This window comes from Excalfactoria chinensis, chromosome 16, assembly GCF_039878825.1.
Source record: "Excalfactoria chinensis isolate bCotChi1 chromosome 16, bCotChi1.hap2, whole genome shotgun sequence".
Classification (NCBI taxonomy): Eukaryota; Metazoa; Chordata; class Aves; order Galliformes; family Phasianidae; genus Excalfactoria; species Excalfactoria chinensis.
In genome coordinates, this window is record NC_092840.1 from 6,693,283 (window position 1) to 6,708,011 (window position 14,729).

General features: G+C 50.8%; 1 protein-coding gene across 5 annotated transcripts; it reads right to left on the reverse strand.

Moving 5' to 3' along the window:
- Positions 1–300: 300 nt before the first annotated feature.
- CFAP251 (cilia and flagella associated protein 251) lies at positions 301–14,454 on the reverse strand. 5 transcript variants are annotated; one of them, XM_072351067.1, is made up of 21 exons: positions 14,171–14,454; positions 13,247–13,405; positions 13,006–13,137; positions 12,703–12,812; positions 12,469–12,577; positions 12,040–12,120; positions 11,868–11,945; positions 11,625–11,669; positions 11,020–11,228; positions 10,667–10,840; positions 9,601–9,848; positions 9,371–9,519; positions 9,080–9,253; positions 8,664–8,848; positions 8,238–8,349; positions 7,863–8,026; positions 6,198–6,288; positions 5,846–5,989; positions 3,246–3,474; positions 1,933–2,034; positions 301–1,182 (listed from the first exon to the last, which is right to left on the reverse strand). In XM_072351067.1, exons 1-21 carry the CDS (start codon positions 14,252–14,254, stop codon positions 1,070–1,072), a joined length of 2,892 nt encoding a protein of 963 aa, XP_072207168.1. In that variant the 5' UTR covers positions 14,255–14,454; the 3' UTR covers positions 301–1,069. The 5 variants fall into 5 exon arrangements, 4 of the variants coding, with proteins under 4 accessions (XP_072207168.1, XP_072207167.1, XP_072207169.1 ...); XM_072351066.1 differs by having other exon boundaries at positions 11,625–11,945; positions 14,171–14,382; XM_072351068.1 differs by lacking the exons at positions 13,006–13,137; positions 13,247–13,405 and having other exon boundaries at positions 11,625–11,945; positions 14,171–14,382.
- Positions 14,455–14,729: the final 275 nt, after the last annotated feature.

The window sequence follows — 14,729 nt, forward strand, 5'->3', positions numbered from 1 at the left end:
AAGGCACAGCTCCCTGTGCTCATTGCACAAGCACTGACACTTCCAGAGCTCGTAGCAGCGATCTCTGTTTAAAGAACATTGCCGCTGAGAGGAACGCTTCTGGAGGGCCCGCATTATTATTCAAATTGATGCCGAGGATGATGTAAAGAAGGAAGCGTGTTCAACAGCACTTCACTGATCTTTCCACGGCAACTCGTGTCAGCCTCATTATGCTGTTTATACAAACACTGTGAGATGCCGTCCCATCGGTATTACGCTGCTAATTAGAGCTGCTGCTTTCAGAAGGGAAAACAAAGTTTTAAAGGCCAAAATAGAAGACTGGTTTTAATGTATCTCACAGTGCTCCTTGCTGGAAGCTTTGTCTGCGTAGTTACAAATCTGTTCTAGCATTTTGCACAGAACATTTACCAGTGTATATAATCAATACTTCCATATAGCTTTATTTTTTTTGCTCTTGGGTGTTAAGCATGAATACCCCCCTTAGAGTAATGGGAATAGACTGCGTTTGGTGTAAGCCCACCTGAAAAGAATACTAGGATGGCTCTAGCTGGGTGATCCATGCAAAAAGACAGCGTACAAAACACTGTGCCGTGCCTTACAGATACCCAGCATCCCCTGCAGACCGATGTTCTCCTGAGTGAACTAAGGACTTTAGAGCAGAGCTTTCATGCAGCTTTCTGCGAAGATCCTTCCTGGAAAGCACCGTGTTTACCCAGGCCACATTTCAGCCAGTTCTGTGGCAGGGGGCACTGGAGGTGTGAGCCATGCCCTGGCAGCAGAAGTGCTTCCAAAGAGATTTCCAAATGAAAACCTTCTGCTGCAGCGGGACAGAGTGTATTAGGAACAATATTAGGAACACATACAATTGGGAAATAGGTCTGATCCCATAGGCTTGTGGCATGTGCTAAACAAGGAGCTAACCTAGAGTTTGGATAATCTGAAGCTATGCAAGAGTTTCTAATAAATACATAGTATGTATTTCACAGGTACTTGAGGAGTCTGGAAAATAGAAATGAGTAGAAAACCGTGGCAGCTACACTCCTGAGTCTTCATAGATGAATTATCCATCTCATTTTACTGCTCTTTTTTCTGGCTCAGCAATGGATAGGCCAAGAATGCCGGCAGTGAATCTCTCTGCTGTGATTTCCTCTGGAATTTCTTCTTCCATCGAAGCTGCTGCATCTGGAAAGCAGTAATGACAACAACACGAGACACACAAGAGCAGTGTAAAAATGGCATTCCAGAACAGCAAAATTATAAGTAACAATAAGCGAATGGAGTGCTTTTAACAGTGTATGCAGTAATCATGAGGTACTGTTTTACTTTAGCTTAGTACATTACACGTCATCAGGGAATCACTGTCAAGTCTGTGGGCTGTCTCACTTTGCAGTGGGTAGCTATACCTCAGAAGAGTCAAGGGACCAAAGACAGCTTCTACACTCCTTTGGTCTGATGTGATCTTACAGTCCCAAAGGTATGCAGGGGCTGCACTGTGTGCGTGCAGCACAAGGGTTCCTGATCAAGGCAGGTGTAGGTTAGGACATGAAACGTCCACAAATGCGGTCATCCTGTTACAGTGTGTACTGCTGCTTGGATTAAATCAATGCTGTAATTTGTATATGGTAGAATTCCTTTTTGTCTTTGGTGTGTAAACCTTCCACCGTGTTTCCAGTTCCAGTTCCAAGCCAGCAGATAAACAGCAGTGTAATCCTGTCAGGTTCCAGCTGTAGTTTCTTGTTCGTTTATTTTTAGGTACACCCATCCCACTGTTGCATGGATGAAGGACAACCTATGGTCTATATCTGTTCTTGCAGTCCTGAATGTTTTTGACAGCTCTTGGCCTAACAGGGTAAAGGGCTTGCAACTTAAATCATTTTGTTTGGGAACTGAATCAGTCCTGCCTCCGTGCAGTGCAGAATGCTAATCTCATACCTGAGGGATCACGTACGTCCAGGTCAGATCTTCCTCCTGTTGGACGCCTGCCCAGCAGGGCAGACAGATACAGCGCCAGCTCACCCTCCATCATATGTTCTCCTGTGTGCATTAAAACAAAACCAGCCCCTTGGGTTACAGTGTCATTAACACAAAAACTGCAAGGCAACCTGAGCAAGAACTGTGAACAAACAAAATAGGGTAGTTTGGAAGATTTGTTTTTTCTAAGGCGCAGACCATGTAACTAATTGAAACATGTGATCCTAGCACTGGAAAGCATTAGTTCTAGGGAAGATGGTTCTTGTGTCTTGCGTGAATTTGGAACAAAAGTATCTATTCAATAGAGAAACTGCTTAACAGCTCTTGAGACTACTTTGTGCTTGCAGGAGTCTGAGCTTCTGTTCCCACTGAAGAATCCCTGGCCCAGAACAAAACACGGACCATGTAGGCCTGTGCCTATGTCAGCAGCTGTTTCTGCACAGAGGAGGAAAAAGACAGAGCAGGAAAGTCATAATCTAATATTCTGGGAGATCTGAACACAGTGTTTGCTCCTAGCTAGTGGCTGGTTCGTGTCCTCAAGCATGAGGTTATAGATCTGTTATGAAACTGTTCTACCCTATCTAATTATCTATTTATGGATGTTCACACCATACATATAAATAACTAACCTTTCCCACATTGCTTCAGTCCTTGGTTTACACGGATCTCTGTTGCAAGTATTACTGGGTGATGTACCGAGTAAAAGAAGCACTTCCCTTTACCCATTTTAGTGCTCAGCTGCACTAAAATCTCCCTTTTTTGACAGCAGGAGCATGCCAATAGGAGTACAGGGTCTGCCACTCTGGCATTGGCTGTAAGTATTTTTATATGTATTCTTATGACATTCTTTCTGATTCAGCTGAATTAAACCAACACATCTTTTCAGATTTCAGCCCAAGACTGACCGTTTTCATCCCTCCTTTCTTCTCCTTCTCTTCTCCAGTTCTCTATGAACCAGCCTTTGTGACTGGTGAAGATCATGCTAATTTGGATGGGGTTGTACTGGAAGCAGATATGATCTGCCAAGTTCCACACTCATCATTTAGTAGACGAGATCCTTCAGGCCAGCAGAGCTTTCCAGAGCAGCAAGAGAAGTACAGCTGAGACAACAGACGTGCTCATTCAATTTAAAATCCTAGGGCAGGTGGCCCCCAGTGCCTGCCCTGGTTACCAAGCTATAGTTTCACATTAATTTTTTGCTGCAGTGAATACATTCTGAAATTGAAGGCAGAACCAGCAAGCGTAAAACTAATATCAGAAAAGAAATAACTCACCCCTGCACTGAAGGAGCATCAGCAAGTCTCCTCTGTCAATAACTTTGTCACCATTCCCATTGTCATAACCAAGGACCTGAAACGCTTGTCGTATTGTTTTCATTGACAAGCCAAATGCAGGCCGATGGTTTATATAAAGTTTGATAAAATCCCCTAAATTGATTTTTGTCACTTGTTCTCCGCTATCCACATACTCGCTGAATTTTACTTCATTCATCATTTCTTCGATCTGAAAATGGAGGCAAGAAAGACTGTTATGCATCTGCTTGTTGAAGGGCATCGGGCCAGTTTCCAGTGCCACAAATGGCAGCGCACTGTGACTGTGTGTGCTGGCACTGCAGGTGTCACAGCCACAGCCGTCAGCTCAGCAGCTGAGGATGGACATGGCCAACAGTTATGTGCTCATCCTTACAACCTCAGCTAAAGATGGGGTAGCAGATATGTAGTTATTTTGGATTTCCTCTATTAGTGTGTAGTTGTCCTCAGTGGAGCCAGTGAGTTATTCCAGAATTAAGCAAGGGTCAGTTAGATTGATCTGCCTGAAATTGTGTTAATGCAACAGTGTAATGCCTGCAGAATTCTGGCCTGTCCCTACTAGAAAAGCATTTTGCCCTGGATGTTACATGTTACTGATGTGAGATGGGGAAGAAACCTTCCCCAGGGATTGAGTGATGAGAGCACCCCGTGACTCTGCAGCTGTCACCCGTACCCTTACTGCAGCTGCGTCTGCACTCTGGGGACCGCAGGCAGCAAACCACAGAGCAGTAAATACACCAGCCCACCAGAGAAGTATGTGCACAGAGTCCTGACCTAAGCAGGCTGCACATACCCCTAGCAGGTACCAACGGTCGTGCCCCCTTATCACACCCTCCTTGACAGGAACGGTGGCATCTTTTGCTCTGCTCCTGGGTGAGCAGCGGTGCTTGGTGCCTGTGGTTTTCTTAGGGCTTCTGCTCAGTGCCCTCTGTGTGCTCATGCCCAGTGGAGCAACCCCTCACACAAACACAAAGAGTTTCCCATGCCGGTGTGCACTGAACATGCTGCTCCAGGAGGGGAAGCTGATGCAAGACCTCCCTGGGGAGAACTTTGTGTTCGGTGTTGGGCCTTTGTCACAAGTTTTTCCACTGAATGAAGCCCAAGGAAGAGGGAAACCTTAGCTTTCCCTTTTTCCTGTAGCAAACGAGAATCACCAATTTGAGTCAGCTCTAGCTGATCTGGGATAAATATATCAGCCCCACTGAACTACAAAGGAAAAACACCAATTCCCAAAAGCCTCGCTACCCAGTCCAAGCTGCTTTTTTTCTCCCTTCTGTTTTTCCTTTATTAAAACACTCCAAAGGGAGACAGACTTTCTGTATTCTAATGCTGTCCTGCCTGCCTTGGGAAGCAGATTGTTGGTTGCCTACACTTAGCAGCAGTTTAGCACTTATTTCCATTCCTGAAATAGCGCTGCGATTTTGATTTGAGTGGAGGGCTAACAGTTATTCTTCCCGAGACATTTCCCAGAGGAATACATTCTCTGTGTCCCCAGGAGGCAAAAATGCAATGAGCCGAGGAGAAGTTTGAACAAACTGCAAGGGAATGACACCACAGCCTGACACAAGGACAAAGCAGTTCCTGCTTGGAAGAACATCCCTGGGGAGTGGGGGGGGGGGAGGAACACAGTGATGTGCTACTTCCCCCGGGAGCCCCTTGTGCACTGTAGGGCTGTAGGTGGCTTGAGGAGCTTGTTATTTAAAGCTCCTTGCATCAGACTCAGTAATTTCTTCTTCTTTTTTTTTTCATGTGTTTGAATTGCCCTTTTGCCAGGTTGTAACATTACAAATGAGGTCCGTGTACAATGCAAACCGCCTTGTAGAAACAGCTACAAAGAGAGAAGCAGCAGAACCCTTATCAAATCGCTTGTCTTTTGCCTGCTGTAAAATTAGAGGCTGAAAAGCTTTTGAGAAATGTTCGCTAGGAAGCTGCACTGCTGCAGCCTGAAAGGCAAGCTCAGAGGGAGTGTCTGCAGAGTTATCAGTTATGAAAGAGCTTTAAGTTCCATGGGAATAAAGGCTGCTGTCTCCATCTAAAATTATTCTTTCAGCAGCCCAAGACAGAACAAGAAAAAGATGCTCTCTCAACGCCCCAAATCACAGAACTGAGTGTTCCCATCCGCAGTGGTACTGCATGGAGGGTTCAGACCCGACCTGGTGATACTCCTAATAGCCACAGCCTCAGCACACAACCCAACAAGAAGTGAAGAAGTTCAAACACTCCTGGAAGTCACAGAGAGACCAAAGCACAGTGGATATTCCCTGAAGCCATCCAGTATAACTAAGGTCTGAATCTGGCCCTAGGGCACTCAGTAAATCACAGAACCATTAAGGCTGGAAAAGACCACTAAGATCACCAAATCCATGCCTGTTATGCCCACTAGCCACATCAGTGCCACAGCTCCACGTTTCCTGAACAGCTCCAGGAGCAGCAACCCCATTGCCTCCCTGGGCAGCCCATGACAGTGTCTGGCAGCTCTTTAGGAGAATAATTTCATTCTAATGTCCAATCTGAAATGCAGTCATTCTTGCAAAAACAAAACAAAACAAAAGCAAAGGACTGACCTCTTCCTCTGATGGATAAAATCCCATTGCTCTCATTACAAAAGGAATTTCCTCCAGGGGAATGTATGCTGACACCTGCCTGGTCTCCAGCGTATCAATGCCCTGGTTGCACAGCTGCACATAGTAGAAATAGTCTTCCAGCTCCTGCAAGGGATTCAAGCGGGTACTGTCAAACTCAGCTACCAACAGGCGAGGAAGATAAGGCTTCGTTTAAGATTTCCTAACAGTCTTATCAATGAGACCGCTGTTAAAGGCGATCTGGACAGAAAATAAAGAAATGTCAGGCCTGTATAAATGAATCTTAAACTCCAACCAGATGTTGCAGCACGAAGATCACAGTGAGTGCAATTACCCTGAAGAATTCACCGTCCTGGCCGCCCTCCAGCAGTCTGTAGAATGGGACCAGGTCCTCCCCACCCAGGGATGCAGCAGCTTCCAAGGCACTGGCACAGAAAGAAGGCGGTGCAGGAAGGGTTCACACGAGGAGAGAATTCTCATTTCCCTTTCTAGTCATTGTTTGGAGACACTTTCAATAAATAAACAGCATCCCCAGGCCTCAGAATGCAGGAAGGGGAGGCACTGCTTTGAACCACGCGCAATTTTATCACCAGCCTGCACTTCTACAGCATATTTCATACCCAGGTTTTACATACAATAGCACAGTGTGGGAATTAATTATTGCTGAATGGTCTCCTTGTTTAGTGGAATGAGCACAGGGCGGGGAGCCAACAGCTTTTCCATGGACTTGAGCAGGGTGTCTGGCACTTTGTTTTCCTGCTTCCTTATAGAGACGTTGAGGGAGATGAATTGGCTAGATCAGCATTTTGAGCATGCGGAGCGCTGGGGTTTGGTGCTTGCAAGAAACCACACAAAGCCGAGATCCCCATTCCTCAATCTGCCACATTCTTCCCCCATAACTCAGCAAGTGACGGTGCCACAGGTGCTACTCACATTAAACCAAAGCAGCCTGAGTGCCAGTGGAAGGCCTGCAGCTCCGATGCACTGCTCTGTAGTGCTGCTTCAGTTTCTGCTAGATTTGTAGGTTTTTTTCATGATTATTTGGGTATTAAACACAGTGGAGATGCACGAGATGCCAGGAGCAGCAATAAAATGATAATTAGCTCATCAAGACTTCCGTTCCAAAAACAAATTACACAGAAATTCAGCGTTGCCTGGATTCTGGCCAACCATTATAAAGAAGGATCGTTTATATTCTACTGCCTTCCTTAAAACGTCGCTTATTCTGACCCCCGACTGCTTAAGCCACACAAAGTGGAAAAGAAAATAAATAAGCCTGTTGCCTTTGCAGCCAGGTCTCATTGCTGTGGTATGCAGAAGTAAGTGAGTGAGCTCTGCACCTTCCAGCTCTGAGAGCAACACCTGCAGGAGCCATCTTACTTGGAACCACCCTGTTCTTAGCTCTGGTGCCTTCCTCATAGGAGGATGAAGGGCATTTCACAGGGTCAGCGCACCCCAAAGGTAAAAACAGGAGACCACAGCTGTTTGTAGGTCATTGGCTGCTGCTGCTCCCTTCTGCAATGTGCACCCATCAGGTAACTCTTCTCCTTGACGAGGCAAGCAACAGAAGCCCGTGTTCTGGCACCATGGGCCAGCACCCAGGACACCTCAGCCACTCCATTTACTGCAGTCCTCTTACTAATGTAAGCAAAGCTTTAGGGGATTACAGCAGCTTGTGCTAAATCCAGCCTTCAAACGCAGCAGGGATTTCCTCACAAATGCTGGCCTCTCCCATTTTGGAGAACATACTTGTTATACCAAACGCTCCCTCCTGATCTTCTACCCTGGGCAATCCCCATCACAGCAGCCAGGCTCTCACAAGGACCAGACATCCCCCCATGTCTTGGCATTTGGCATTTCCCAGACAGCAGTATTTTATAGGTGCTCATCCACTGACCACAGCCACCAGTGGCTAGGTCAGCTCCCACTGACTGTTGGCTGCATGAAGCAGTTGCACAAAGCCACTCCCAGGCTCCCTTCCCCATTCTGTGGTACTCACTTTAGGTTCACCTCCCACTTTAGAACGGAGCGGTCACTCCCCCCGGCCGTAAAGATGTAGCGCCCATCATAGGAGACAGCCAGGTCAGAGGCACCATCTGGGTGGCAAATGAAAGCTGAGGACTTGTGGGGGTTGCCATCAACAGGCAGAATCTGCAGGCCCACCTGTATGGGAAGAGCAGATGGTGAGGGCAGGAGCTCCACAGGAAGGCTGAACCAACACCATGCCCTCGGTGACCAGCCTTGTCTAAAACAAGGACTTTCCATCCTGCAGATGTTCACTTCTCTTGTCCCTACAAGGGCAGGTTTCCTTCAGCCACCAGCCAAGCCCAAAATGCTCCAAACACACAGAGGGCAGACAGTCGGTGTCCCACACCTTGTCCTTGGTAATGTATGCCAGGTAGTGCTTCTGGGGCTGGGCAGCACTCTCTGGGAGGATCTGCATCTTCTCCAGTGGTGAGCCATAGGTTGGTCCCAGAAGAGTCTTTCTAAAGGCAAACAACATTGTCACCCATTCTCACAAAACGTATTCCCATGTCTGAATGGCTGTGGTGCACCAGGATGGGTGGATAAGGGAAGGTGTGTGTGCAATGGCTCTGTAATACTAGGATAGAACAGAACCCCTGCACAGAAGGGACCACACCAGAGCTAAGAGAGAAACGTAGTGCTCAGAGATCATTCTTTGCTGCTTCTGTGGGCTCCTATCAATCATATAATCTCATGTCCAACTGCTGCAGCCCAAGTCCATGGGCAGACTGAGGCGACTTGCAGCCATGACTTTCCTAGAAGGAAGGCTCTCTACCTGCACATTTTGGTTGTTGCATTGTAGAGCTTCATTTTGTAGCAGCTGTTGGCTGTGAGGATGAAGGACTCGGTGCTGAACTGCGGGTACCAGGCCAAGCAGAGGGGCACAGCATCCTGCTCTACACGATGTCTGTGCAGGACCACCAGCTGGTCCTTGCTGCTGCTGCTCAGGTCATATTCAATCTGTGGGAAAGACCAGGAAGCGCAGTGACCTGCCATCACAGGAGACCTGGTGGATTCATCACATGGAGCAGCTGCTGAGAGTGAACATCCCCAAATCCAGACCTTCCCAACTGCAGATTGTCCCAGTGCCAGACTGACAAACAACCTGGAACTGATGGGAAGTGTCCCTCCACACTCTCCTCCAGCCCCAGCTCAAGCCCAAAGCCCTGCACTGTCCTCCCATGGCCATACCAGCTGACGGTCCTCCCCAAGGCTCAGCAGCCGGGGCTCACTGCCATCCAGCTGGATCCCAAACAGGATGCTCCGGATGGGCTTGTAGTGGGAGTGCAGCCCTGCCAGGTGTTCCCAGCACCTACGCTCGTTCTGCAGAACCCTCTTGTAAACGGTCACTGCCTGTTTCTCATCCTGGAACGAGAGCACAGAAGTCAATGCAGTATGATCCCATGGCAATTCCCAGCTCTTAGGCTGCACCAGGAGCAGCACCTACACGTGTACACCTCAGGAAGGAGTGAGCAAGCTTACAGCAGTTGCGAGGTACTTGGAGTCATGGGAGAAGCGGATGTGTGTTATGGGGCCGTGTGAGAACCTGAGCACCTCGCAGCAGGACAGCAGGGAAATGGCATCAAGGACAAGCACACTGCCATCAGTAAAACCAGCAGCCAGGAAGGAGCCTGCAAAGCACAGCAGAAAGCAATCCCAACACGCTCCCACCTCCATGCTTGGTACTTGGGGATGTCACAGCTTCAAGATACCTGCAGGATCATAGGACAGGCACTGGATGCCAGCACTGGGGAATATCCTGCTCGTGAGGAGCTGGGGCTGCTGGTAGTCCCACACCTTCAGCAGCCCGCAGTGACTGCCCATGGCAAGCCATGCCTGCTGAGGGTGGCATGCAATGGCCATCACTGCTTGCTTGGCTTCTTCCATGACTTTTTCAAAGTCTGCCCCATCTGTCGCAACACGGAGCACTGTTGCATCAGAGGTTGAAAGGATAAAGTTCCTGTTTGGTGTGAGAGACACAGAATTAGATGAATCAGACTAGCTGGCTTGTATCCCTCTGAGCAACACTGAACAGTTGCTTTTTTGCAACTTAGCTGGACAATCATGATAGGTTGTAATATATAGTATGCAAAGACGTCTTGGCCTGGAAGACAGGTGACACTGTGACCTGAGGAGTCTCCAGCAGAAGACACTGGAGCCAGTTCCCTTTTCTACTGCAGTACTCAGGGCAGAAGAAAGACATCTGGGCAGCTTTTACCATGTGAAGACAAAGAAATGAGTGACTGAGGGTTCTGGGTAGTCCTGTCTCGTGTCACCATTGCTGGGATCCCACGTGGCTCTTTGGAAAAGATGAGCAGCGACAGATAGATGCTGCCAGCAGAACTGCAGGCAGGACTGACGGACATGTGCTTTGCAGCCCCAGCACACAGCATCTGGTCTGCAGATTTCCCAGAGCTCCTCAGGCTCCCTGTGGTGCTGCCCAAAGCCCCCAAGCCATGCAGTCTCCTCAACACTGGCTGGATTATCTCACCCAGCAGTGATAAAATCCAACTGGAAATAGCCACCTGGGGGGGGGTTAAGCAGGGGATTAAGGGGCTCAGTAGGAGCCATGGGCTCAGCATTAGCCCTGTGTGGTGTACCAGCTGCGTGACAAGCTGCTCGGCTCCGTGCCCAGCTGGCTGTCCCCATGCCAGCATTAACTCTTCTCCAGCACTGGGACGTGGCACCCAGTTCATAGCTGGGGATGTGCTGGGGACACCCAGTTTGTGACCAGTGCTGAAAGATGCAGAAGAGCTGCATTTACACAGGGATGCTCACCTAGCAGTGAAGGGCTGGATGATGGTAGAAGAGGAACCAGGAGGATCTGGAGGGGCTTTGGAGAAGGAGATGGACCGAATGGGACTCGTACCACTGTGGTCAAAGCAGGCCAGGAGCTGCAGCTGCCCGTTGTAGAACTTCACCTGGCCTCTCACATCCCCTGTCACTATGCAGCTGGAAGAAAGGAAGCACGGAGTTCATCTGCCCAGAAGATCCGGGCGCTGCGCCCCATCCGGGGCTGCTCGGAGACCGTCTGCTCCCTCTGCCGGCAGAGCCCCGGAGGCAGCTCCGAGCCCACGGCCAAGCCCCGAGGTTCCCAAGGACTGTACGTAGGGACAGAGCCATCTCCGTACCTCTCCAGCACCACCAGCACTGTCAGGCTTTCTTCCTGCAGCGGCACCAGCTTGGTGGCCTTCACACCACGCAGCCTGCCCTCGGCTGGCCCCCACTTTCTCTCCACATCCCACACGACCACCTTCCCAGCCGAGGTGCCCGTCAGCGCCTGCGTGGCGTTGAAGTGGAAAGCCGACTGGGTCAAGTGTCCCACTGCGCTGCCAAAGGTCTGCGGGGAGAGCAATGGCCGGTCAAAGCCGGGTGCTGGTTCTCCAGTCTGGTTTCTCAGCGTGACGTTCCCTCCTTGCCTCATGGTGGGTCCATTGCCAGCATGCAGCCACTGGGAGTAGAGCCCCAGAAGGCCGGGCTGAATGGGGCCGTGGGCAAGCAGATCTAGTGGTTGGCAGCACTGCCCACAGCAGGGGTTGGAGCTGGATGGGCTTTCAGCAACCCATTCTGTGATACAGATGATGTATGTGGGAGATGCTGCTCTTGACCTTCTCTCGGGCAATCTTGCTTGTCCCCTTAGAAAACCCATTCTGGGGACATGGCCACCGCTTTGGCACAGGGGGACAGGAAGGGACACAGGGCTGCTGCAGATCCCCATGGCTCCCCACGCACTCACCTGCTTGGTCAAAGGAGGGGTGCTGTACTGCAAACCAGCATCACCCTGTGGGGAGAGCAGAGCATGTACCCACACAAGGACATTTGTGATCTCCCAGAGCCCACAGAAACGCATCTCCCCACCCTGCTCCTCTCCCAGAAGCTGTGACCACCACGAGATGCCCCAACACCCACGGCAGCACGAGAGGAAGAGCTTGGGAGCACGTTGGGTACCAGGAGGTGAACTGTTTGCTGTCCTACTCACCCACAGATAAAATATCACCTGGGTTTTGCTGTTGCTGACAAACTCGTAGGAATTTTGGGGGTTAAAAATGACAAAATCCTGAAACCAAAAGGTGAGAGTGATGTTATTGGCAAGCGGTGATGTTTCCTGCTTATTCTTTCACAGAGCAAGGTGTGGTGCCCGAGTCCCTCACCTGGCAGCCAAACTCAGGGCTCAGCTCCACATCACACACGGGGCTCTCATCGGGATACGTCCACCTCCACATACAGACCCTCTGGAATGGGGACAAACCAGACCTTTGTGGCCTGCTGGGAGTTCCCAGCTTGGCTGGGTGAGCTCCGACCCCTCCAGCTGCAGATCACGGGGCTAAAAAGGCTGGAGCAGGAGAGCCCAGCATGGCTGGACGGCTTAGTTTCAGGAAGCAGTGTGAGGAGCTGCCTTTGTGTGAGCACAGCAATCAGAAGTTCTCATCCCAACTTCAGACCTTCTCCCTCAGCTCTGCACCGTTCCGTTTAGTGAGATCCCAATCCATCCCCCAAAGGTTTAGCAAGAAAGAAGCCACCGACACACAGAGCCACAAGAAACGCCTTGGAAAAGGAAACACAGAGAGGAAATACCCCACCTGCACCGTGCCAGCACTGATGGTTACCAAACACTTTGCATCCCGGGAGATGGCGATAGCACAGACCCCACTGCCGGCATGGCTGTCAAAGATGGTGCGCACCGGGATCCTGCGTGGAAAAAACCTCATGGGTGCACCTGGGAGAATGTGCAGACAGGGCTGCCTGTGGGGATGGGTGCAAAGCAGACAGTGTCATCACTGTGAGGGATATGGGAGGTTTGAATGGAGGCTCACCCGGAAAAGGCATCCCACACGATGATCAAAGGGTCCGGACCTTGGTCAGCAGTGGCAACCCAGCGCCTGTCCTCGCTGACACACAGGCACGAGATGGCATTTGCGTGGCCCTGGGAAGGAGGAGAGAAGCACTTGAGAGCCCTAGAACTGCTCGGCTGGAGCAATTTTCCACTTTCCCACTCTAGACTCTTCCATTTTCCTCCCCCCAGCCCCACTTTGAGCAGCCCCAAATCACCCTCATGGCCACCTCACCAGGCCCAGGGATGGCAGAAAGGCACTCAGGGACAGAAGAGGCCCACAGACCTGCAGGTGGTACTGCCTGCTGCCTCGGACATCGTGGATGACTGCAGTGTGGGCACAGGCGTACAGCAGCATCCCATCCTCCATGCTGTGCACAGGCAGGCTGCTGTTGTAGCCCAGCGCCCAGGACAGGCTCTGCGGGGAGAAGTTCTTAGTAGTAGGGAAAAGGATTCCCCAAAGTCCCCTGAGGTAACAGGGCAGAGCATGGTGCCCCAGCGCTGCTCTCCTGCCCAGTAGTACTCACAATAGGGTGGCAGCTCTGCTTCTCTCCCTGGAAGAGCAGGCCAGGCTGCGCACCCCACACACGGCTGGGACAACTGCTGTGCTCCTCCAGCTCTCCAGGAGCCCCCCGGGGTGCAACTGCTGCAGCATTTCCATCTTCCTGGGCAGCAGCCGTGGGGTCCTTGGGAAGGGAGAGAGGTTGGGGTCCGCTCTGCTCCCAGACCTGGAGCTGCTCTTTCTGCTGGTTCCCCTGGCCACATCCTACACGCCAGTTACTGATGGATAAAGGCGTGATGGCAAAATGGGGTGAAAAACAGGGAATGGTGTCCTGGGATGGGGCTGAGAGACAACAAAGGGATCCCCTGAATTGTGCTGAACTGGTGAGCAGTAGAAAAATGAAAGCAGAAAAAATCCCACTGCTTCTCATAAATGAATTAAATGTCCCGGGGGGATCCGAGGAGGCTTCCCCTGCTCCGAGTCCCTTCTCTTGTGGCTCCAGATCAGTTTTGGCCTATTCCCACAGGGCCCCTTGCTTTCTCCATGGTGCGAGCTCAGCATGGATGCTGTAGCCATGGTTTCAGGTGAGGTCAGGTAACGTTTCATTCAGCCCAGGGCTGGGATCACATCACACGCAGAACTCAGGGGCAGCACAGGTGCTCAGCAAATACTCACAGCTGGGCTGAACCTGTGCAGAGCAGTAACAAATAATAACACCTAATAACAAAAGGAGGAAAGGGAGGAGCCGAATGGAAATTGCCATTCACCTGAGCTCTCCAATCTGTAGCTCCAAATGACACCCATAGGGTTGTTTCTGCTCCCATCCCCAAGTGAAGGGAGACACCACAGCGTGGGATCCCCACTGTGTCCCCAGGGGACATTGGTGACAAACTGTCCCAGTGCTGGGATGGGGTCCAGGTTCCCTGCGCCAGGCACAGCTTGCCCTCACCTGCTGGGGCGGCGTTGCTGCCTCCCGGTGCATCCATCCATCTGGGGACGACTCCTTCAGTGCAGTGTCACTTGAACCATCCATCTTTACCTCCAGCCTCGCTCCAAGAAGCTGCCAAAACGTTTTTACTTCAGTTGGCCACAGGAGGAGGGTTGGGAATGCAGGAAGCCGGATCCCATGGGCCTGGAGCACCTTCCAGTCCCATTAACCCTTTCCCTGAGCTCCAGCAGCGCTCTGCTGCCCAGCTCTGATCGGCTCTCCCCGCGCCTGAGGTTTCTGTTTGCATCCAACCTCTGTTCCCTGGGCAACGGCTTCAACGGCTGCTGCCAGCAACAGACCGGAAAGCACCGAGAGGGGCTCGTCCGCTCTGCATCCCTCCTATGTCCCCTCCTATGTCCCTCTGCCCTATAGAGGCAGCACCGACCCTCTGTTAAAGCACTCCATCAGGATGATGCCCACATGGGCTTGTGGCTCCAAGCGACCACCCCGAGCCATTGCTGCCTCCTAATCAGCTCTCCCAGCTGCTGATTTCAGACTTGCTATTAAGCTCAAATAGTAA

Bases quoted from the DNA above. Each gene is read 5' to 3' on its own strand.
- CFAP251 (XM_072351066.1), bottom strand. From the start codon at position 14,254: ATGGATGGTTCAAGTGACACTGCACTGAAGGAGTCGTCCCCAGATGGA. The intron at 8,350-8,663 runs GTAGAGAGCCTT...GTTTGCCTTTAG, and splicing joins GCAACAACCAAAATGTGCAG to AAAGACTCTTCTGGGACCAA. The intron at 2,035-3,245 runs GTGAGTTATTTC...TAATGCACACAG, and splicing joins GATGCTCCTTCAGTGCAGGG to GAGAACATATGATGGAGGGT.